This window comes from Odocoileus virginianus, chromosome 3, assembly GCF_023699985.2.
Source record: "Odocoileus virginianus isolate 20LAN1187 ecotype Illinois chromosome 3, Ovbor_1.2, whole genome shotgun sequence".
In the NCBI taxonomy this organism is placed as follows: domain Eukaryota; kingdom Metazoa; phylum Chordata; class Mammalia; order Artiodactyla; family Cervidae; genus Odocoileus; species Odocoileus virginianus.
Window position 1 is genome coordinate 23,293,273 of NC_069676.1, and position 23,925 is coordinate 23,317,197.

Consider the following 23,925-nt stretch of genomic DNA (forward strand, 5'->3'; position numbering starts at 1 on the left):
TACTCAGCCATTAAAAAGAATTCATTTGAATCAGTTCTAATGAGATGGATGAAACTGGAGCCCATTATACAGAGCAAAGTAAGCCAGAAAGATATAGACCATTACAGTATACTAACACATATATACAGAATTTAGAAAGATGGTAACGATAACCCTATATGCAAAACAGAAAAAGAGACTCAGATGTATAGATCAGACTTGTGGACTCTGGGAGAAGGCGAGGGTGGGATGTTTCAAGAGAACAGCATTGAAACATGTATATTATCTAGGGTGAAACAGATCACCAGCCCAGGTTGGGTGCATGAGACAAGTGCTCGGGCCTGGTGCACTGGGAAGACCCAGAGGGATCGGGTGGAGAGGGAGGTGGGAGGGGGGACCAGGATGGGGAATACATGTAAATCCATGGTATTCGGCAAATACTTGAGCAGTAGTACTAATCTTTATTGGGTCTTCCTTTGTAGATCAGTCAGTAAAGAATCTGCCTGCGATGCAGGAGACTCAGGTTCAATTCCCGAGTCAGGAAGATCCCCTGGAGAAGGAAATGGCACCCCACTCCAGCATCCTTGCCTGGAGAATCCCATGGACAGAGAAGCCTGGCAGCCTACAGTCTATGGGGTCGCAAGAGACGGACATGACTTAGCGACTAAACTACTACTACTGCTACTACTGCTAATCTTTACAGAGTTCATACATTTACTAGTTCACAAGCTTTTAAGCATTCATTAATAATTTAATTCTGCTGTTCAATGGTGGTTTAACACAGCATCACTATATTAGCCATATTTAATTAAATAAGACTGCTGATACTGATCAATACTTAAAAGGGCATTTATATATAGAGGAATTAGGAAGAAATCTCAAATCAGAAAGCTGAATTCATTTCAGTTAGTATGTATTTAAATTGCTCAAAAATAAAAACAAAATACTTAGGTGTAAATCTAACAAAAAATATACAGGACTGATGTTCTGAAAACTACATAATAATGATGAAGGAAGTCAAAGAACATCTATTTAGATGGTAGAATGGTAGAATATATGTATTCATGTAAAGCTATCAATTCTCCCCAAATTGATGTACAAGTTTAATGCACTTCCTACCAAAATTCCAGCAAGACTTTTTTGTAGATAAACATAGATTATTCTAAAATTTATCTGAAAAAGGAAAAGAACTAAAATAGCTAAAATAATTTTGAAAAAAGAATAAAGGAGGAATCAAGCTACCTGATTTTAAGACTGATAATCTAATTACAGTACTCAAGAAAGTATGGCATTGTTGGAGGGATAGACACAAAGATCAATGTAACACAACAGAGAAACCAGAAATAGGCCCAGTATACATGACCATGTGTGAGATGCTTTCTTACTTTCTCAAACAGTATACTGTATATAACTACTATTTATTACACCCTATTGTAGAAGTGTTACCCTCTGGGGCCCTTTTGCCCCTGAACAGGCTCAGATTTCATTCTTTTATATTTTTCTGTTTGCCCAATTATTTACATGGGGCTTCCCAGATGGCACAGTGGTAAAGAATCCATCTATGAATGCAGCAGACTCTGGTTCAATCCCTGGGTGGGGAAGGTCTCCAGGAGGAGGAAATAGCAACCCACTCAAGTATTCTTGCCTAGAAAATGCCATGGACAGGCAAGTGTGGTGGGTTGAAATCCTTGGAGATGCATAGAGTTCGACATGACTGAGCGACTGAGCATGCACTATTAGCTGCATACCGTCTTCACTGATATAGGAGTATAAAGCAATAGCAAAAAGTTTTAAGTTTTTGCTATACTCGGAATGGTAGAATTGACAGCAGCTTGACCTCTAGATGAACACAGAATGTTTGCATAACATAAATTTGATGCTCACCTGGAAGTTGTTCATTAGGCCGTAGGAACAAGGGCTGGTTTCACAAGATGAAAAGTCAAAGTTTAATCTGCAGGCTGCAGAAGTACAGTTTGTCAGCCCCGTTACAATGGTGTCATTGACGTTCCCGGTAGCATCCCGAACCACGCAAGATCCTGAAGCACAAGTGACAGCGAGGACAAATGATCAGGCTAACGTTTACTTTCATTTCAAAATTATATATACCCGTAAAGAAAGTGACGGTACTGACTGTATGTACTTGCTTATAATATGAATAGAATACAGTGTATTTCAGTTAAGAAAGCTTTACCTGGAACAGAATCTGGAAAGCATCATGGTCCCCAGTATTGAGTCAGTGAAATGAAACCTTATGAAGTATGTATATGTATACACTTAAAAATCTTGTAAACATCACTGTGAAAATGATATATTAGCAAAATCATTTCCTGTACTACTTGACTAAAATGTCCTAAAGCAAATACAGAAACACTATGTTGAAAGAGCTCCAAATGGCAGAAACAGTTTCATATACTCTGAATACTTTATATTTAAAATGTGCCAAAGATCAGACTTGAGGTAACATCAGTCTTCTGTGAGGAAAAGTAATTTAAACATGAATGAATTATATAATTCTATTTAAACCTTTGTATAAGTAAGTTCACCTTGATAATACAAAAATATAAGGTGGGAGGAGTTGGGGAGGGATGGTCTGGGACTCTGGGGTAAGCAGATGTAAGCTATTACACATAGAATGAATAAAAAACAAAGTCCTACTGTATAGCACAGGGAACTATATTCAATATCCTAGGATAAACTATAATGGAAAAGATTAGTAAAAATAATGTATATCCACATATAACTGAGTCACTTTGCTGTAAAGCAGGAATTAACACCACATTGTAAATCAACTTGACTGCAATAAAAAATAAATTAAAAATTAAAAAAAGAAAACATATAGTATCTGAGATTTGCAGCAGACTGAATAATCAAATATGATGAAAAATGTATATTCTATAGTCGATGAATTTGGAGTTTGTGATTCTTTTGATTAGTACTAGACTATGATTTATTCTTGTAGTATGCTTAAAATTTTTAACTGTAAAACTTGAATTTTAGAATTTAGACATTAAACACAGTGCTTATACTTTGGGAATATGATTTCTGGATAAGGTATTTAATTGCATGAATGTACAATAAATTCAAGACATGACAGCATCTACAGTCAGTGTATGCAAATTATATGTAAAATCGGTCATTACTGTTTTCTAGACTAGAACGTTTCAGTTAAAGAACCTATCTTAAATTTGTCTTTCAAAATTATTTACTTACTTACTTACTTGTAAATAAAAACACCAAAACCCTCTTTGTCATGAAAACAATTCTTAAAGGCAGTGCCATTATCTTATTTTTGGCAGCAAAATTGGCTTCCTCACATATAAAAGATTTAGAGACGGGCTGACCTCTTAAGTCCTTTCTTCAAGTACTATAATATTATGATTCCATCAATTTATTAAGATAGTTTAAAATCATTTTCATTAATTTAGTAATACTTTTCCTTCAATGTAGTATCTCCTATTAATTGAAATCAAATTTTTATGGTAAAAAATGTCAGGTTCTGCATATTGGCCTTGAAACAATCTTAATACAGTAAGATTATATAAAAACATAAAAAAATAACCATCATAAACAAAAATATGCTAAAATTTGTGAAGATCAGAAAGTAAAATTCATTTACTTCTACACATGAATTAATTTTCTATAAATATGTCTCAGTGAAATTTAAGAATCTGCAGATGAGATTTTATATAACTTTCTAACTTACTATATAATTAAATAAAAATCCCAAAAAACAATAGAGTATTTGGTGGCTTAGACAACATGTATTAAGTTACCACTAGCTTAAGTATTTTTGAAATAAAATACAAAACTCCATGTCTTTTTATTGAAATAGTTCTTAATTTAAAAGTTAGAAATATAACATCATGAAAATGAATATTTATAGTACATATACCATTAAATGACTGAAACACATAGAGAAATGTAAGGTTATTACCTACAGATACTGCAATTCCTATGTAAACCAGTGTAGTAATTAAAATGGCTAAGAGTGTTCCTTTGGGTATGGCTGACTGAGGATCCTAGAAGACAAAAACATTTTTTAAAGTCTACCTTTAAAAATAAATATATTATATCATTTTTATATGAAATCAGTAAAGTACTTTATAATACTTACTGCAAGATCACCTGAGATATTTGCTCCGGCCAGAATGCCAGTTGCAGCAGGAAAAAAGATGGCAAATACAGAAAAAAAGGTCTCTTCGTCTCGAAAATCTGGCCCAAAGTTCTCATTAAATATTTCAGCTATAGAGAATAAAATATTTTTGGAAATTAATGGATAGCAGATTAGGCCATAAAATTTTAGGTTAAGAGTAAGTGGTGAGCTATGATCCCTGACTTTTCTTCAGTTCCAATAACTGGTAAATTCTTGAACATTTTCAAATGCAAGCACTTGTGTTCCTCTTTTCTTGTATGAGGAAAACAGTTTACATCCAAAATGGTGGTTTGATCTGGTTCATGCACTATTATTTTGTATACTTTACTAATTATGTTTGAAATACCTCTAACTTGAGTCTTAAGACAGGCCAAGATGTCAAAGAAACAAGAAAGCAGGTAGGAAAAAAAGGACATCACACTAACCTGGAACCATTTTTTCCCCCTTACATCCAACTTATCTGTACTGTTTTCTCTATTTCCTAGGGGTGAACTGTTTTGACTTTTGAGGCTATCCATCAGGTATTTAGATAATTTTTAGCTAAGACAAACTACTTAAAGGTCCTTTCCATTTCAATAATAATGAAAGCGTCAACTAGTTCCTAGTATTTCCATCTATTCTAATAGGCCCTCAAATTGAAAAAACCAGTAAATTGTCATCTATCCATCCATTCATCCATCCATCCCGTATCTGAGTATACACCATGTGCCAATATTGGAGCCATCTGGTATCTCAAGGTACTGAGAAGTCCAATAGCAACAAGCTACTTTCATGGAACTTAAAGTATCAATAGTAGTAGTAGTTGTAGTTTAGTTGCTAAGTTGTGTCCAACTCTTGTGACCCCATAGCCTGCCAGGCTTCTCTGTCCATGGGATACTCCAGGCAACAATACTGGAGTGGGTTGCCATTTCCTCCAGGGGATCTTCCTGACCCAGGAACTGAACCCTAGTCTCGTGCATAGCAGGCAGATTCTTTACCGACTGAGCTACAAGGGAAGCCCTTGTAGTATCAATATGGAGCTATCAAATAAGTAAAAAAAAAAAAAGGGGGGGGGGCACTGCAAACAGCAGTAAAAGTACTCAATGGAAAACAGGGTGTTGTGACAAATAATCAGAGAGAGATAATCCAATTCAATGTGTTTATTACACAAAGCTAAAATGATGCAACTAAGGAGTTAACACTTATGTTAAGACTTTACAGAGCAGGAATCAGCCATGTGATGTTCCAGGGAAAGAGTACAGCAGGAATAACCAACAACATATAGAAAGGCCCAAAGGCAGGAAGAAGGTTTAGCTCTTCTGAAGAAATGAAAGAAGGCAAAGCTCTCACCGTACAGGGGAGAGGAAATGAAATGGAAGGGATCAGGAGGGGTGAGATCATGCAAAATTTTGTAAGAGTTTAGATTTTGTCCTCAATATAATGAAAAGCCAAGGTGGGCACAGAATCATGCAAATGACATGGTATGATTAACGCTTATGTGGTGCTGCAGAGACAATGGACTGAAGGATCAGCAATTGAAGCAGGGGAACCAATTAGAAGGTTACTGTAGTGGTCCAATCTAGTGATGGGAGAATAATAGTGATGAGAGAAGGATTGGAAAGAGAGCAAGGAGAAAACACTGAGATCCTGATTTCTTTCATGTATCAGGATGGAAAAGTTCAAGAAGGGTTAGTTAGGAGAGACATCAAATAAACAGTTGAATATATACTTATATCTTGAGTTTAAAGGAGAGGCCCAGGAATAGAAACATGTCAGTCTCTTGAAAGCATTTTGAGCCATGAGAATAGATATTGCCAATGGAAAGAATATAGTTAGAAGGCCCAGGACAACACTGTACAACTGATATTTAGAGGATGAAAGAAGAGAAGGGGTAACAGGAGTAAAAGACATAGCGACCAGAGAATTAGGTAGGAAAGAACTCACTACAATACAGTGTCTGACACCAAAGGAGAATGGGACAGCTAAATAGAATGTTGCTGAGAGTCAGGAGACTAAAAAAACAAGGAGTTTTTGTGGATTTAACACAGGCAGACCCTTTACCCTAAGGGAAAAGTAACTCTGATGCTATTGCAACTCTTCTTTCTGGCTTTCCTTCTGCCTTGAAGAGACAGGTTCAGAACAGCAGCTCCATGGAGGGAGCGGGGCGGAGATACAGAAAGACACTTTATAAAATAATAAATGACACGTAAATTACACCTGTAGTGAAAGTTAAGAGGCAGAATGAAAAGGGTTATGGAAGATGAAAACTGGAAAATTCTCACGCAATTAATAATGTAAACTGTAGAATTACATCAAGAAACTTTCTAGTTGCTTTCACAGTCTCAGGCACTTTTAGACTATTGTGTTCAAACACAACTAAAAGAATGGAAAAGCAACATTAGAACAGAAGTTACAATTTCAGTAACAAATTCCCCAAATGAGAACAAAAGTACTTTTCCTCAGTAGCACTGATTTCTCTATGTTTTATCACCTTTTGTTTTGCTAATGATGAAAAATGAAAGATATAAATAAAAGTGATTTTTTTTTTTTTTTACTCCAACTATACAATAAACATAAAGAAACAAAACTAAAATGGACGGTCAATTAGTGTTAGTCACTACACCAAACTCAATTACATTACAAAATATGAAAAATGTACTAAATTTATTTAACACTAGAATGCTATAATGTGCACCTTAAAAAAAAAACAAAAACACGTTCTTTCTTACTTACACTTATAACCAAAGAAACCTTTGGGCTTCTTGCTCTCCAATGGGATAAATGTTCCTATGACGAAATCAGCTATAGCAAGTAGTAGAATCACCAAAAGAACAATCTGAGCCTGAAATTTTAAACATTAAAAATCAAAATCAAACATACTGTGTCTATATACCAATTCAGCGCCATTGGAATATAACTCCCATAAGGGAAAAGATTTGTCTTGTTTTCCCAGAGTCTCACACAGTGCCAAGCACAAAGCAGGTGCTTAATAAATTTTTGTTAAAGGAACAATCTCAGAACGTTCAATACATTGAGGGAAAACGGAGAGCAAAAGTAGGGTCATGCCAACTATTTCCAAAATGAGTTAAAGATGTGTGTGTTAGATGTGCTAACAAATAACACAAATGTTAAAATATAGAAAAAAACTATAGTACTGATATTGCCTTTAGTAACTCCCTCTGACATACCCCGTAATTCATTTTTTTCTTACATACTCTTTGATTACCTCTTTAACTGAAATACTAAATAAATGAGTATTATTTCCAAATACTCCCCACCTTGCCAAATAGAAATGACCATATATGTAAACGTCTTTGAAAATGGCCACTTAGGAACCTTCAAAATCTAAAGGTATTACCATACCTTAGAACATACCTAAAACATAAGCTCTAAAAGTTTGTACATTCAGCATTTACAGAGGTCCCAATGATACCATTACTTACTTTTGCCTCCCACTCCATTCCAGCTACTGAGATGCCTAAAAGGATCACCACTGTGATGGCTCCAATAATTCGGATATCATTGATTTCATCTATCATAAGTATGGAATGTTCCTACAAAAAGAAAGTAATAGAATGAAAAATATTATTTACTTTCAGCTAAATTCTTCAATTCTTTTTGAAACATTTTAGAGATATCACAGTTCTTCACAGATAGAAGCTGAATAAATTCCTATTTAAGGAATGAATAGGAAGATCTAGCAAAAAAGAATGAATTACTGTTTACTATTAAGATGTCACTCAAAACACCTGAAGACATCAAGTGTTATATTTATATAACACTATATTTATAAAGTGTTATAAACATATTTATATATATATAAATATATTTATAAAGATTCAAATTTTAAAAAATGAATTGCTAACAAGCAAAGAAAAAATCATAATATGACTAAGTAGTACTAATAGGATTTTTTTAAAGTTACAAAGAAACGTATTTTGTATTCATTGTGGTAAGTGAATTCAGCTTTCAACAGTCTCTTCCATTGCATAAGGAAAAGAGAGAACACACTTTCATGCAGCTGTCCAAAGTCACACTATTCCGTTCTAAGAACAAAACTATTTGTGGCTAAAATAATGACATTAAAAACATATACTACATTAAACAGTGAAAGACTATGAATTCTTAATGATTATACCGTTTGCTTATTTCCTTTTCTCTGTCCCTTTGGCCTAGGCAGCTAAGGTCAATGCCAATGCAAGTTTCAGTCCTTTTCAGGTGTTACACTTCCTAATATACCATTACTACAGTATAAGAAGTTACAACCTAACATGAACAACTACAGGTGTCATTCGAGATTCTTCTCAGTTAATCAAATTGAATCCTATTTCAGTTCTACTGCTTTAACTACACACATACTAATTACTCTTTTCAACTAAGTTCTCTTCTCAACTCCAGGGCAGTATCATCAACCACTTCCTGGCCAGCTTGACTTACATATACCAAATTAGATAGACATCCCAAACTGAAATGTTCTGTGTTCTCTATCTCATGGTAAATGGCATTACCATCCATCTTAATCAGTCCTCCTTTCTCGTGCTCTAATTTCCCACATCCCATCAATCAAGTCCACTTACTCAACTTATTAAAAACCATTCAAATACATCTCTCCAGCTGCACTCATCACTGATTTAATATTCACCATCCCAGGATAGCTACAACCTTTTAAATGGTATCCATGTCCAATTGTGACCCCTCACAATTCTCTGCACTGTAATCACATATTTCTTGAGGCACCAAATCTGATCATCATGGATCTCAACTCCAGTTAAGATACAATCCAGGTTTAACAGCAAACAAGACCCTTCCTGACTTGACCCTTTCTTTTTTCCCTCTCATCTTAAACCTTGTGCCACTTTTGTGCTTCAGTCATAGTGAAATATTTCCAGTTTTTTGTTTTTTTTTAATAACACACCATACTCTACCCCTTCTAGGTCTGTTTTCTTTTCTTTCCTATTTCCCTCATACCGTATCTCACCTCTCCTATGTGGGTGCTACTGTCTTGACTACCTTCCTTTGAAAAATGGTAAATTTAAGTGATCCTCCCAGTTTGTCAAGACCTCCTGCAGTTACCCTTTCTGACATTTGTTGGCCTATCTCTTACACTAAACTTCTTAAAGGATGAGCTTTATGTTCCTTGCTGCTTTCCTGGCATTTTACACAGTGAATGGCATGTAAATCCTCAATAAAGATCCAGGAAATAAATGACTGGAAAAAGGTGAATTACCTTAAGCAACTCCACCACAGTTTCTGCAAATCCAACCACATACATAGCAACTGCGACAGCATTGGCAAAAGCGAAGATCAGGCCAATTGCACCACCAAATTCTGGCCCTAGACTTCTAGATATTAAATAATACGCTCCTCCTAAAGAAAAGAAAAAAACACAAGTAGTAATGCTAGAATTTGAAATGTCAAATAATCCTTTCAATTACACAAGAGTTAACAAACACATGCCACCAGTGAACACAGCAGTTAAAGTAACAGGCAAGTGGGTGAGCATATTTTTAGGAAGAAACACCCAGAAAGAATTTTTTACAACCCACTTCATTCATAACGGTTCTGAACATCCAGAAAATTTTCCTCACATTAAATATAAAAATCATCCTGCTATTTAAATCCCTACTTCTTTTCTAAAATTTAGATGAAAATGGTAACAGCCTCCTCCTCACATTCAGAGACATCAAGATCATTTCCCAATGATTTTCTAAGTAATATTTTTAATCTTAAATAACATTTAAAATGATAATTGACATGATTTCAGTTACTTAGTGTGGTAATTTGCTGAATGTGAATACTAAAGAAAAACGAGGGTATCACAAGAAATTTAATGAACAGCACATACTGACATCCTGAAGAGACATAGTTTTATTATAATAAAACTTAATTTATATTAATTTATTAATAAATCTATATATTTAATATAATTTATATTATACATTTATAGATTTATATTAATTTATATTATAAATCCTGCCTAAATGGCAGAGTAGACAAAGACATTAAACAAGCTATCACCATGAAGCAAGTATTTTCCTAACTTAAATCAGTATTTTTATTCTGAGTCAGTGTAATACTTATCTCAAGTCTCTAAAAGCTCCCCTAAATTTCTAATTTATTTTTGGTTTCTAGGTCATAATCAAAACTTAGCTTTAATAGTACTGAAGTTACATTAAGTTATATACATTTTTCTAGACACTGATGAAACATTCTATTCTTTTTGTCGATCAGTTACTCAGTTGTGTCTGACTCTTTGCAACCCCATGGACTGCAGCACATCAGGCTTCCCTGTCCTTTACCATCTCCTGAAGCTTGCTCAAACTCATGTCCATTGAGTTGGTGAAGCCATCCAACCATCTCATCCTCTGTTGTCCCTTCTCCTCCTGCCTTCAATCTTTCCCAGCATCAGGGTCTTTTCTAATGAGTCAGCTCTTCACATCAGGTGGTCAAAGTATTGGAGCTTCAGCATAGTCCTTCCAAGGAATATTCAAGATTGACTTCCTTTAGGATTGACTGGTTTGATCTCCTTGCTGTCCAAGGGACTCTCAAGAGTCTTCTCCAATGCCACAGTTCAAAAGCATCAATTTTTCAGTGCTTAGCCTTCTTTATGGTCCAACTCTCACATCCATACATGACTACTGGAAAAACCATAGCTTTGACTAGATGGACCTTTGTTGGCAAAGTAAAGTCTCTGCTCTTAAATATGCTGTCTAGCTTTGTCATAGCTTTTCTTCCAAGGAGCAAGTGTCTTTTAATTTCATAGCTGCAGTCACCATCTGCAGTGATTTTGGAACCCAAGAAAATAAAGTCTGTCATTGTTTCCCCATCTATTTGCCATGAAGTGATGGGACCGGATGCCATGATCTTAGTTTTCTGAATGTTGGGTTTTAGGCCAGCTTTTTCACTCTCTCACTTTCAATAAAGAGGCTCTTTAGTTTCTCTTCACTTTCTGCCTTAAGGAAGTCTTAAGACCATATAATGAAGACAAATGCAACAACAGATTCTACAATTTACTAAATTACTAAATATGCAAACTTTATTTTGAAAATACCTGTAATAGGTTTTGGGGTTAATTTTATCAAGTTTCTCAAAATATTCTATACTTTAAACCTACCCACCAAAACTTCCTCATTACAGTACAACAGGCACAGATACAACACTGTAAAATAACTATCGGCCAATTAAAAAAAAAACTTTCTCAGTAATTCACTTTACCAATTAATAATTTTTATCATCTTTAAAAAGAATTGCAACCTGATCATTTAGTATTAGTCTCATTTTTTAAAATAAGATGAAACGACAGAAATTTTCCCCAAATACTTTTGAACACTAAAAATTCTAATGGACTTACATATAATGACAATTTTTATGTCAAAGAGCTAAAGTTAAAGATATTAAATCACATAATTAATCACACAGAATATCCCTAGAATATCATAATTATCACAGCCTATAGTTAATGAACATGTCACTTAATCTCAATATCAATAATGAATTAAATATTATTTACCCTGACTTTATAGATAGGACAATTAACTCACAATAAAAGGTTAACTGAAATCAGTCAGCTGCTCAGGTATTTCAATAGTTGATAATATTCTTTAGAATGAGAAATACACCAAGAGAACCTATAAAAGCACAGAATTCAGTTGTTTAAAGTTTTGATTTTCTGAAATTTCAAGTCTTTTATTACTAATAAAAAATATATATCTTAAGATGTATTTAACATTGGTAAAGATAACTGGAAGGGAAATAACGAATACAATAACAAATTCTGACATTTCAGAACTATTTAAAAATCTTCCACTAATTAGGATACCTAAACTTAAAACCTAGGACCTGGTTTCACTACTTTTTAGAAGATTTCACTTTTTTTTATGAAAATAAGTTACACATGAAGAGTATTTTAAAAGCATCTGCTCATCTTCCTATAAATTCCTGATGAAAAGAAATAGTACTCTGCCGTATTTATTCTCATTTCTATTCCTGTGCCCTTGAGGCAACCAGTTTTAAGAGCTTTCTCCCCCTCTTTTTTTCCTTAGCAACAAAATAGTATAAAAAATCTACTGCTCTGAAAGACTGGTCTATTTACTAATCAACATAGAGTGATACTTAAAAATAAAATTTTTATTTTGTAATTAAGTAAAATTACACATTTTATTTAATTCTAGCAAGTACAATTGACTCTTGAACAACACAGGTGTGAAATGTGAAGGTCCACTTATCTGTGGAATTTTTTCAATAAATATGCTGAATTCTTTTTTTGGAGATTTGTGATAATTTGAAAAAACTCACAGATGAATCACAAGGTATAGAAATACAGAAAAAATTCAGAACAAGTTAGGTATATCATGAATATATAAAATGTATGTGGATACTAGTCTATCTTTACATAGGTTCAAGGTGAATGATACCTAATACAAAATTAGTATGTTAATTTTCTTTCTAATACATTACCTCTGCTCAGAGAATTAACATACAAAACATTCTGCCCTCCGTCCCTCCCTCTCCAGTAATTAGGGAAACTGCACATCATCTCAGATAAGTGTTTTTTAAAAAAAGCAACAGTGTTTATACTACTATACTATGAATATGACTATAATGCTGTATGCCATAAAAATTGTACAAGGATTCACTCATTAGTGCAGAGGCTAGGCTACCATGATACAATCATATCATTATACTAGGCTACAATAAAGCAATCATATTGCTGCCTCTTTGTTTTCAATGTGTGAACTGCTATACCTGTAAATAAATATAAATTCCATTTCTCACATTATCTTTTCATTTGTTAAATGTTTTTTTAATTTCTCATATTTTTAAAAAACTCCTGTTGGAATACAGTTTATCTGCATGATGTCTTACTTTGAGGTGTACAGCAAAGTGAACTTTTCATGTTATCTCTAGTGTTAGTGATACATGTAACATATGCAGTGTTTTGTATCATATAAGACAGTATTAATACAGGTATTAACAAATGATCCATCTTGTAAAAAGATGATGTAAAACTTACGGCATCAGTATAGTATAGTACTGTAAATGTACTTTTTCCTCACTAGAATTTTCTTTGTAACATTTTATTCTCTCTGGCTCACTTTACTGTAAGAATACAGTATATAATACATATACACAAAATATGTGTTAATCAATGCTTTATGTCAACCTACAAGGCTTCTGGTCAACAGTAATCTATAGTTAAGTTTTGGGGAATTCAAAAGTTATACAAGGATTTTCAACTGCATAGGGGTCATCAGCATCTCTAACCTATGTGGTATTCAAGGGACAACTGTACGATTATCATTCCCATTTTACATATGTGAAAATTCAAGCTTACAGAGGTTACGTAACTTGACCACAGTCACACATATAGTAAGGGAAGAAATGGACTTAAACTCAAGTCTCTCTGAGTGTTTATTCAGTACAGTATGTGAAATTAAATAAGCCTTTTTATTATCATTGAATAAGCTGAAGAGTATTAAAAAAAGATGATGAATTAAAAGGCAACAACAGAAAAAATAATTATTTACAAAAAATCTGTTGTTCAAGCAAACACAGGAAGTCAATACGGGAAAGATATCCTCATGAACTCTCAAAATTTGGCCATAAAATGCCCTGTCTTCTGAGTGTAGAAGACACCAATGAGCAGACACCAGAGATGCTAAGTAATGACAATACTATATACACTGGGTTCCGTTATTACTACATATTGATTTGGGGATACATGTCCCTGCAGCTCTCAGTAGATTTCAAATCAATAACCAAAACTCTGACTAGGTTAATCAACAGCTATATGATTACTGGCCATAAAACAAGTCACTATATATTTCAAAGAACTGAAATGAGATAGCATTACTGACAATAGTGCTGAATTAAATGTATGGACTTCCCCTAAATATGTTTTAAATTATGCAATGTATTTTTAAGTAACCCACTAGTAAAAGAACAAATCACAAGGGAAATTAAAAAGTATTTTGAACTGAACAATAATGAAAAGAGAACCTATCAAAATTAGTGGGATAAACTTACAGCAGGAATTACAGCTTTAAGTGCTAATATTAAAAAAAATGACACTTCTATTAAAAGTTAATCATATGAAATCAATGATCTAAGCTTCTACCTTAAGAAAACAGAAAAAAAGGAAAGCCTAATATAGGGGAAAAAAAAGTTAAGACCACAGGTGCAGAAAATAAAGAAAAATCAATTAAGGTGAAAATGGACAAACTCTTTGAAAAAGTTGCCAGAACTATGACAGGAAGAGTAAATTGAAATACTCCTAAGAAATTAAATTTGTAACATACACACACATACAAAACCACAGGCCAAGGTAGCTTCACCAGTGAGGAAGAAATAAGATCAATTTTACAAAAACTCTTTCAGAAAATTGAGGAAGAACCAATACTAGCCAACACCCCTTATGAGTTGAGCTTAATCCTAATACCAAAACCTGACGCAGATTATTAGAAAAAAAGAAAATTTTACATAAATATTTCTCATGCTCATAGATTCAAAAGTTGTTAACAAAATGTTAGCAAGTAAAAAGTAGCAGAAACCGTAATATTTTTTGACCAAATATATCTTTGATCTTTGTGGGGTTTATGCCATGAATGCTAGGTTACTGGGATTCAAAATACCATATAATTTTGATAATAACAGAATAAGAGGAAAAAACCACACAACCATTTCAACAGATGTAGAAAAAGTGTAACAAAATTCCAACATTCATTCACAATAAATACTACCAGCAATTCAGAAATAGAACTGTCTCAATCTGACAGATTACATCTTCCAGAACTCCACAGTTAGCATCTTAAATATTCAACTCAGTCCCCCTAAAACTGGCAACACTACAAGGATGTTTATTCTCACCGCTTCTTCACCATGGTACTGAAGGTCCTATCTATTTCAACAGATAGACTAAATAGGAGATGGAAAGAGAGAGGGAGAGAAGAAAACACTAAAGATTGAAAAGAAAGGGTATAAACCAGGTCTGTTCACAGATAACATGACTTTATGTTTAGCAAAGTCACAGAACCAGGACACATAAGTCTATGCATTTATACACACAGTCATTAAAAAATTTGGAAAATGAAATTTACAATTACCATTTACCAGATGAAAAACATAACTGAGGGATAAACTGAACAAAACAGGCAATATCTCTATACTGAAAAATATACAACACTGCTGACAGAAACAAGGATCTAAATAAATAGAAAGATACACCATGTTTACAGACTGGAAGATTCAATATTGTTAACATGACCATTCTTCCCCCCCAAAAATTTTAAGACTGAAATCCCAAAGTCCCAGAGAGGCTTTCTGTGTTTAGAGAAATTGATACTGCCAATTCAAAAATTTTATATGGCAATACAAAGAACCTAGAGCAGTCAAAACAATTTTCCAAGAACAAAGTTTAAAGACTTAGAACTTACAAAGGTAAGCAATCAAAACAGGGTAGTCTTGGAATAACTGGTGTAAGAATAAACAAATCAATGGGACAGGATACAATAAAGACAATACCCAGAAAATCTGGTTTTCAACAGCAGCACCAAAACTAATCCAGTATGGAGTAGATTGTTGACAAATGGTGCTAAATAAGTGGCTATCTACAGGGGGGTGGGGGGGAGTGACAGTAGCAGGGGGAAACACAATCTGTCTCACATAATGTGAGCCTGTTCACAGTTAAAAATCTAAAGCCCATACTCAACAATTATCTGTTTGATGAACTGAAATACAAGGAATAAAAACATTTGATCTTAGTCACATAGGTAGGTTTCTACTGATTTTAGATTCTCAGAACTACCTATCAGAAATTTGATGTAGTCTGGGCTTTTATTTGAAAGTGTACTGACCTCTGTTTTTAATGCTCCAAACCATAAAGTGGTTGATGAACTGTTCCCTTCTATGCTCAGTTCAGTTCAGCTCAGTCACTCAGTCGTGTCCGACTCTTTGCAACCCCATGGACTGTAGCCTACCAGGCTCCTCCCTCCATGGGATTCTCCAGGCAAGAATACTGGAGTTGGTTGCCATTTCCTTCTCCAGGGAATCTTCCCGACCCAGGGATCGAACCCAGGTCTCCCACTTTACGGGCAGATGCTTTAACCTCTGAGCCAACAGGGAAGACCTCAGTTCACATAATATACTATAAATCAAAAACCAGAACTTATATCTCCATATTATAAAAGGCTGCCTGTGGTGGTCCTCTATTTCATAAATGAGTTGATATTCAGAGATTAATTGTCTGTGGACAGAAGAAACTCTGGCCTGTGAAATCTAGGAAATGAAGATCTGAGTGACAGTGGAAGCTGGCCAGCACCATCTGAATTGCAGAACCTGTTGCACATGGTCCAAGTAAACTCTGTAAAATAGGAGCTTTCAAGAACACCAGCAGGATTTGCAGGGCGGGAAAGAGTTCTGGGCTGCACGAGTGTATATGGCTAGGGCAGGGAGTATGCCAGAGGAGAAGGAAAGAGGGAACTCCATCAGCTAGTTGGTGGTGCTAGTTCTACTCCGTGGAAATAAGAGGACCAAGGAGATGGTTCTCCAACCTGCCGCTAACAGCTTCAAATAGTACCCTCATCTCATTATTACTACAATCCAATCAAGACTGAAACTAAAAACCTTGCATTTGCTAAGTTCTAACTCTTTTTTTCCCCTGAATGTTTCAATATTATTTTTATGCTAGACTTCATAATCGGACACCGTTACACTTCTTTACGGGGCTTCCCTTGTAGCTCAGCTGGTAAAGAATCCACCTGCAATGCAGGAGACTTGGGTTCGATCCCTGGGTTGAGACAATTCCCTGGAGGAGGGCATGGCAACCCACTCCAGTTCTTGCCTGGAGAATTCCCATGGACAAGCGGAGCCTGGCTGTCTGCAGTCCATGGGGTCACAAAGAGTTGAACATGACTGAGTGATGAAGCACAGAACAGCACACTTCTTTACAGTTCAGTTCAGCTCACTCACTCAGTTGTGTCTGACTCTTTGTGACCCCAAGAGCCACAGCACACCAGGCCCCCCTGTCCATCACCAAACCCGGAGTTTACCCAAACCCATGTCCATTGAGTCGGTGATGCCATCCAACCATTTTATCCTCTGTCATCCCCTTCTCCTCCTGCCCTCAATCTTTCCCAGCATCAGGGTCTTTTCCAATGAGTCGGCTCTTTGCATCAAGTGACCAAAATATTGGAGTATCAGCTGCAGCATCAGTCCTTCCAATGAATACCCAAGACTGATTTCCTTTAGGATGGACTGGTTGGATCTCCTTGCAGTCCAAGGGACTCTCAAGAGTCTTCTCCAACACCACAGTTCAAAAGCATCAATTCTTTGGCGCTCAGCTTTCTTTACAGTCCAACTCTCACATCCATACATGACCACTGGAAAAACCATAGCCTTGACTAGACAGACCTTTGTTGACAAAGTAATGTCTCTGCTTTATAACACTTCTTTACAGGTTGACAGTTAATTTCTATTTTTAAAAAAACTATACTTCTCTAGATTCTACCTGTTTAATCTCTAAAATATACTGTTAAAGTCAATGTAAAGGCTACTTAGAGTAATTAAATCTCTCCTATGGCATAAAGCAGTGGCCACAGGACTGGAAAAGGTCAGTTTTCATTCCAATCCCAAAGAAAGGCAATGCCAAAGAATGCTCAAACTACTGCACAATTGCACTCATCTCACATGCTAGTAATGCTCAAAATTCTCCAAGCCAGGCTTTGACAATACGTGAACCATGAACTTACAGATGTTCAAGCTGGTTTTAGAAAAGGCAGAGGAACCAGAGATCAAATTGCCAACATCCGCTGGATCACCGAAAAAGCACGAGAGTTCCAGAAAAACACCTATTTCTGCTTTACTGACTATGCCAAAGCCTTTGACTGTGTGGATCACAATAAACTCTGGAAAATTCTGAAAGAGATGGGAATACCAGACCACCTGACCTGCCTCTTGAGAAACCTATATGCAGATCAGGAAGCAACAGTTAGAACTGGACATGGACCAACAGACTGGTTCCAAATAGGAAAAGGAGTACGTCAAAGCTGTATATTGTCACCCTGCTTATTTAACTTATATGCAGAGTACATCATGAGAAACGCTGGGCTGGAAGAAGCACATGCTGGAATCAAGATTGCCGGGAGAAATACCTATAACTTCAGATATGCCACCCTTATGGCAGAAGATATGCCACCCTTATGGCAGAAAGTGAAGAGGAACTAAAAAGCCTCTTGATGAAAGTGAAAGAGGAGAGTGAAAAAGTTGGCTTAAAGCTCAACATTCAGAAAACTAAGATCATGGCATCTGGTCCCATCACTTCATGGCAAATAGATGGGGAAACAGTGGAAACAGTGTCAGACTTTATTTTTTGGGGCTCCAAAATCACCGCAGATGGTGACTGCAGCCATGAAATTAAAAGACGCTTACTCCTTGGAAGGAAAGTTATGATCAACCTAGATAGCATATTAAGAAGCAGAGACATTACTTTGCCAACAAAGGTCTATCTAGTCAAGGCTATGGTTTTTCCAGTGGTCATGTATGGATGTGAGAGTTGGACTGTAAAGAAAGCTGAGCACCAAAGAATTGATGCTTTTGAACTGGGGTGTTGGAGAAGACTCTTGAGAGTCCCTTGGACTGCAAGGAGATCCCACCAGTCCATCCTAAAGGAGATCAGTCCTGGGTGTTCATTGGAAGGACTGATGCTGAAGCTGAGACTCCAGTACTTTGGCCACCTCATGTGAAGAGTTGACTCATTGGAAAAGACCCTGATGCTGGGAGGGATTGGGGGCAGAAGAGCAGGGGACAACAGCGGATGAGATGGCTGGATAGCATCACCAACTCGATGGACATGATTTTGAGTAAACTCTGGGAGTTGGTGATGGACAGGGAGGCCTGGTGTGCTGCGAATCATGGGGTCGCAAAGAGTCAGACACGACTGAGCCACTGAACTGAACTGACTGATGGCATAAGGAACACAACACATTTCACACTTCCATGGAGCTGGAAGCACACACTTTATAAAATGAGAATAAAATATTATTCAGTATTAATATAGAAAAATATTATAATTCATTTAACACCATTAACTGAATCAAGGTAAAATAAACTGTTAAGAATCAAGTTAAAACAAGTTAAGAATCAAGATAAAACAAATTAAACTGTCAAACACTACCTCAAAATAGTTTATATTAATTACTACATGCTCAAGTTTAAAAGAGGGCTCTTGAAAATTAAATTATTAAACAGAGCAACCACAATCAGCAATATTTTGAGTAAAATATTTTCTTGTTAATTCCCTCAATAGTCAACTTTCAGTCCTCAGTGATTGGGCTAAAGGGCATCCAATGCAGATATTGTTATTCCCATTGTATCTCTACCTAAGTCTTTGCACTTCGACCTTCTAGATAGTTCCAGCTCTCCTGATCTTCTCTTACACAGCCCTTTCAAGGAAGAAGTAAAAATTAAGTCCTCAGTGATTGGGATAGAGGGCATTCAATGTAGGCATCCCTGGCTCCACAATACTGAAAGATAACTCCATCTATACATGAACCAAGTCTGAAAGTTTGTTTTAAACCATAACCCCCTCTCTATCTTTTCGCTCCCTGCAAAATTTTATTGAACAAGGATTCCTTGTTCCAGAGAAATTCCCAGTCTGGCATTTGCTGCTGTCATCCTATAGTCTCATTTGTAAGTTCCTCTTTTCCCTGCCTATTCTATGCTTCCTGGAGCTACAGGCACAAGGTGATTCACATTCAGTCCTTCACAGGCGCTCTTATTAAGCAAAGGGTTTACAGAGTTGGCATATTCCAATTTCTTTTTCTTCACTTATTTTGTAGAATAATTACCTAAAGGATACATCCCTTATTAATTTCTTATACTGAGTTGAGGTAAGGAAATTTTCATTCAGAAATGAAATTCAAACTAGATTCTTTATCAATTTTCAAAATAAGTTAGTTCTCTAGCATTCTACAAAGGTACAAAAATGAGACTTTGTGTGTTTGTGTGATGTCTGTGAATCTCGGGATTTTATCATATATATTATGCTTTCATTTAAATCAGTTATAACTAGTAGTAGTACTCCTGTTCAAACTATCCAAAGTTAAGTGTTAGCTTTTTCAGGTTGGCTCTTCAGTCCCTTCAACATGAAACAATAGCCTTTGTTATCTTCTTCACTTACTGATGAGAAAAGATGTCTAGACTTCTCTAGTACATTTCCTACCCAGACATGGAATCAATCATTTCTCCAAGGTTCCCTGGTTCCTTTGAATGAAAATACACAATGTGGGCACTAGGGGTGCTCATTAGTACTGGGCTGACCATCTGTGACAGGTGGTTTTTGTGGAGAGAGCTAAGAAATACATTCTTTTGGGATAAACTGTATGACTCATACTGGTATTTTTAATTTAGAATCATGAATACAGAATAAAATGTAATCTCACCAGTTTTATACCTATATCTACTTACTCCCATGTGGAAATACTGTTTTACCAAGAAACCAAAATAAATTCTGTTAGGGATCTCAAAGTCTATGAAGCATATATAGAGGAGAGAGAAGGAGTTTACATTCATTGCAAGAATCTCCAGGAACTTTCACTGCAGATAATGCAGCTCACTTATATTCTATAAAAGATCAGCTAGGTTTCTAACGTCACTGACTGATCTAAATGAAAAATGAATGCCTTCTAGCAAAGCTTCAAAATATTTGGCCATTTCTTTAAATTAATGGCTTCTCTTTTCCCATAGGTTTCATTATTTCAGCAAACATATTTACTTTGTCATTTAAGAATAAGTGGTAATAGAAGAATTTCAAATTATATAATTCCATGTTTTGTTTTTTTTTCCCTACAGTTAGTTTACTCTGTAAACTGACTTAACGTTTTGAGGGAACTCAGACAAAACTGCAACATGGTACTTTGTTGGGACACAGGTTCACACACTCTACATTCTCATACGTTGTTCATGTCCCAGGACAGAAGATTAGATACAAGTCTCTGAAGTATTTGTAAAAATATATGAAAACTACTGGTAGTACTGCATGAAGTGGCTTTTTAGTCACAATGCAGGAAAATCTATACTTCCCAGAAGTCTGAACTCACACAGAGAACAGTCTGGGGTTTGTGCTGACAGTGGGTCTGTGCCCCACTCCCCTTGAGTCTCACAGCCTAGATTTGAAGGGCGGAAGACAAGGAGAAAGTCAATGATGATTTGCTGATCCTCTCAATAACTAACACTGCATCAATTCCTCCTTCTACTTCCACCTCCTAATAGTAGCAGAACGAAGTGAAGCATGGGGAACCCAGTACACAAGCACAAGAACCTCTCAGCATAGCCTGATTAGCTCTTGGGCATACCCACATCTTAGACCCCAACTTCATGAGCACATAAGACAGCCAACACACAGTCATAACTGTACTGACAGGAGCTACCAGCTTCCCCTAGGGCCACAGTGATCTGAATCCTCTGGTACATAAGATATATGAAGACGACTGCGCAAAAATGAAAAGCTCAATCTGATTCTTTCTCCAAGTACTAATACAGATAAAGCAGAAATTGTACGCATGTAACGTTAAATACAGATCTGCAAAATAGTTGAGGCAGATGGGGAACATGCAGATGCCTTTCTCAGTTGATCTGCTATGATGAATTTATAGGAGCTGGGGCACCTCTTCTCTTCTTTCTCTCAGCAGCTTCCCCTCCAGCTGAATGATGAATTCTGCTTTGGAAAATGGATTTCTTTTCTTCTTGTTCTCAGGGGTCCCAGAGCCATTCTCCTGCTGTCCTGGGTATTCTTCCTGGGAAGAGTAAAACCTCACGAGGCAGATCTTGTGGGCTCCAATACAACAGGCCTCAGGGTACCCACAGAAGAGAGCTGGAGTTGAGGGTATGGATTCAGAGCCCCAGGTTTAACTCACACAAGTGGTCAGACCATGAGGAAAGAACTCTGCGGGCATTTCCTTCAGTGGGGAGGAACGAGGTGACGCCTGCATAATACTGACCGAACGCAGGCTGCACAACACTAATCCAAGGGTGAAATCCTGGGATGAGGTAACAAAGGGAGCCTCGACGGAGAAGAAACCCAGCTAGAAGCTCCACTCTTGCTACCAGACATCTGATCGCCTGAACAATTTGAAGCATACATGTTTGTGTATGGATCAATTTAAAATTTTATATTCAAAATCTACTTCAGAAGGGCTCAACAGCAACTTACTTGCCTATACAGAACCCAAAATGTTGTTTTTAAGGTAAAAAAATAGAAATATTTTAAAATGTTTATTTAGTGTCAGTAACCCAATGATGATGATGTGCAAAGACTGAATTTACCTCCTCGTACAAATCCATTAGTAGCTATTGCTGATGTAGACAATCCTGTGATAGTTGTCACAACAGTGGCCATTGCTATTACAATGACTGACAGACCTTTAGGGAAAAAGAAAAGAAAACTTGAGAATACTTTTAGTCTCATTTAAACCCACCACATCTAGAACTGATGAGTCTAAGTATACTGAATTAACATTATAACTTACAAATTATCTTATTTTTAACCCATTTTAGATCAAATCTAGAACTAGAAAAAGGGACATTAAGACAACTGTCTGACACAAAGGAGAAAGTAGCTTAGAATGACTCCAACTGCTTGAATTTTATGAAGTTTAGAGCCTACACATGCACTGTTACTTTGCCTACTCATTCTCAAATGACTCAACAGTATGTAACTTCACTCACCTATTCCAGCTTGACCCACAATCCATGACAATCTAATAAAGAGCATCACTCCCCAAATGTTTAACATACAACGAACCTAGAAGAGAAAAAACCAAGTCACAGAGGAAAAGTAATTAAATACAATACACAGTAAATGCTCAACTAGCCAACAGCTGGATAACATACTTTTTAAAACTACAGAAAGTCATTTCAAATCTCTTATCCGAACCTTTTCTTTAACAGATATTTTTAAAAAGAGCTTTAGTAAGAGCTTCAATGTGAGCTACTTAAAGTATAAGTATGATGTAATATATGAGTGTGTGTATATATATTTTACACACACACAAATTATCTGAAACAGCAGAAGCAAATGAACAAGAAAGATACAAGGAGTATTTTAAGACTTCAGTCCTAAAGAAGAGCAGTGTATGTTCCCCCCTTTTCAATCCAAGTAAGTTTAATTTTTAACTTACTCTTTAATAACATCCTCATTTCATAATCTCTAAGTAGCCTTAAATACTCTGTAATATTTGTCAACTCAAATGCTAACTATTCACACATGTTTCAGAAACCAAAACTCTTTGTAAGACAGTATCCCCAACTTATTTTTACTTTTATTTATTATGTTCATACATAGTATATAGTCTTCTGAAATGCTAAAATCTAAGACTAGGCAAACAATATAACCCAGGGCATAAAATGCACTCAATTAGACAATAAAACTATGATTAGAATTGGAATTTTCCTTCTATTCCCCTAAATGTCAATACAACTCTAATTTAGTGCTTCCAAAGTCTCAATCAGACTGTCTACTCTAGTTAGATCCTTAGAGCCTATTTAAACACAGGAAAAAAAAAAAGTAAATCTGAACCTTAATCACCTAAACCTGTCTACTGAAGTGATCTCAACATAAATATTTTTCCTATATTCTGCAGCTTAACTTCTACACATTTCTCTTCAAAAGACAATCTGGTAGCAGGAAAGGAAGCAGGCATATTTCAGCTATGCTGCCTGCCCGGTTTCCTTAATTCTGCTGCTCCCATCAATGAACTAGCTTCATACTTGATTTCTGAGAAGTGACAATGTGTGAGATTCATAAGAAGTTATAAAATATA

The 23,925-nt window shown here is 35.9% G+C and overlaps 1 protein-coding gene across 2 annotated transcripts in view; it reads right to left on the reverse strand.

The window, feature by feature from the left end:
- Positions 1–23,925, reverse strand: part of SLC12A2 (solute carrier family 12 member 2) — a 97,708-nt gene that overhangs the window by 49,137 nt on the left and 24,646 nt on the right. For both annotated transcript variants that reach the window (XM_020893502.2, XM_020893501.2), the window contains exons 3-10: positions 22,832–22,907; positions 22,430–22,525; positions 9,339–9,478; positions 7,555–7,665; positions 6,845–6,953; positions 4,094–4,221; positions 3,914–3,998; positions 1,864–2,015 (exon numbers count right to left, since the gene is read on the reverse strand). In XM_020893502.2, coding sequence (XP_020749161.2) covers positions 1,864–2,015; positions 3,914–3,998; positions 4,094–4,221; positions 6,845–6,953; positions 7,555–7,665; positions 9,339–9,478; positions 22,430–22,525; positions 22,832–22,907 — 897 coding nt within the window. The remainder of the gene's footprint in view (positions 1–1,863; positions 2,016–3,913; positions 3,999–4,093; positions 4,222–6,844; positions 6,954–7,554; positions 7,666–9,338; positions 9,479–22,429; positions 22,526–22,831; positions 22,908–23,925) is intronic.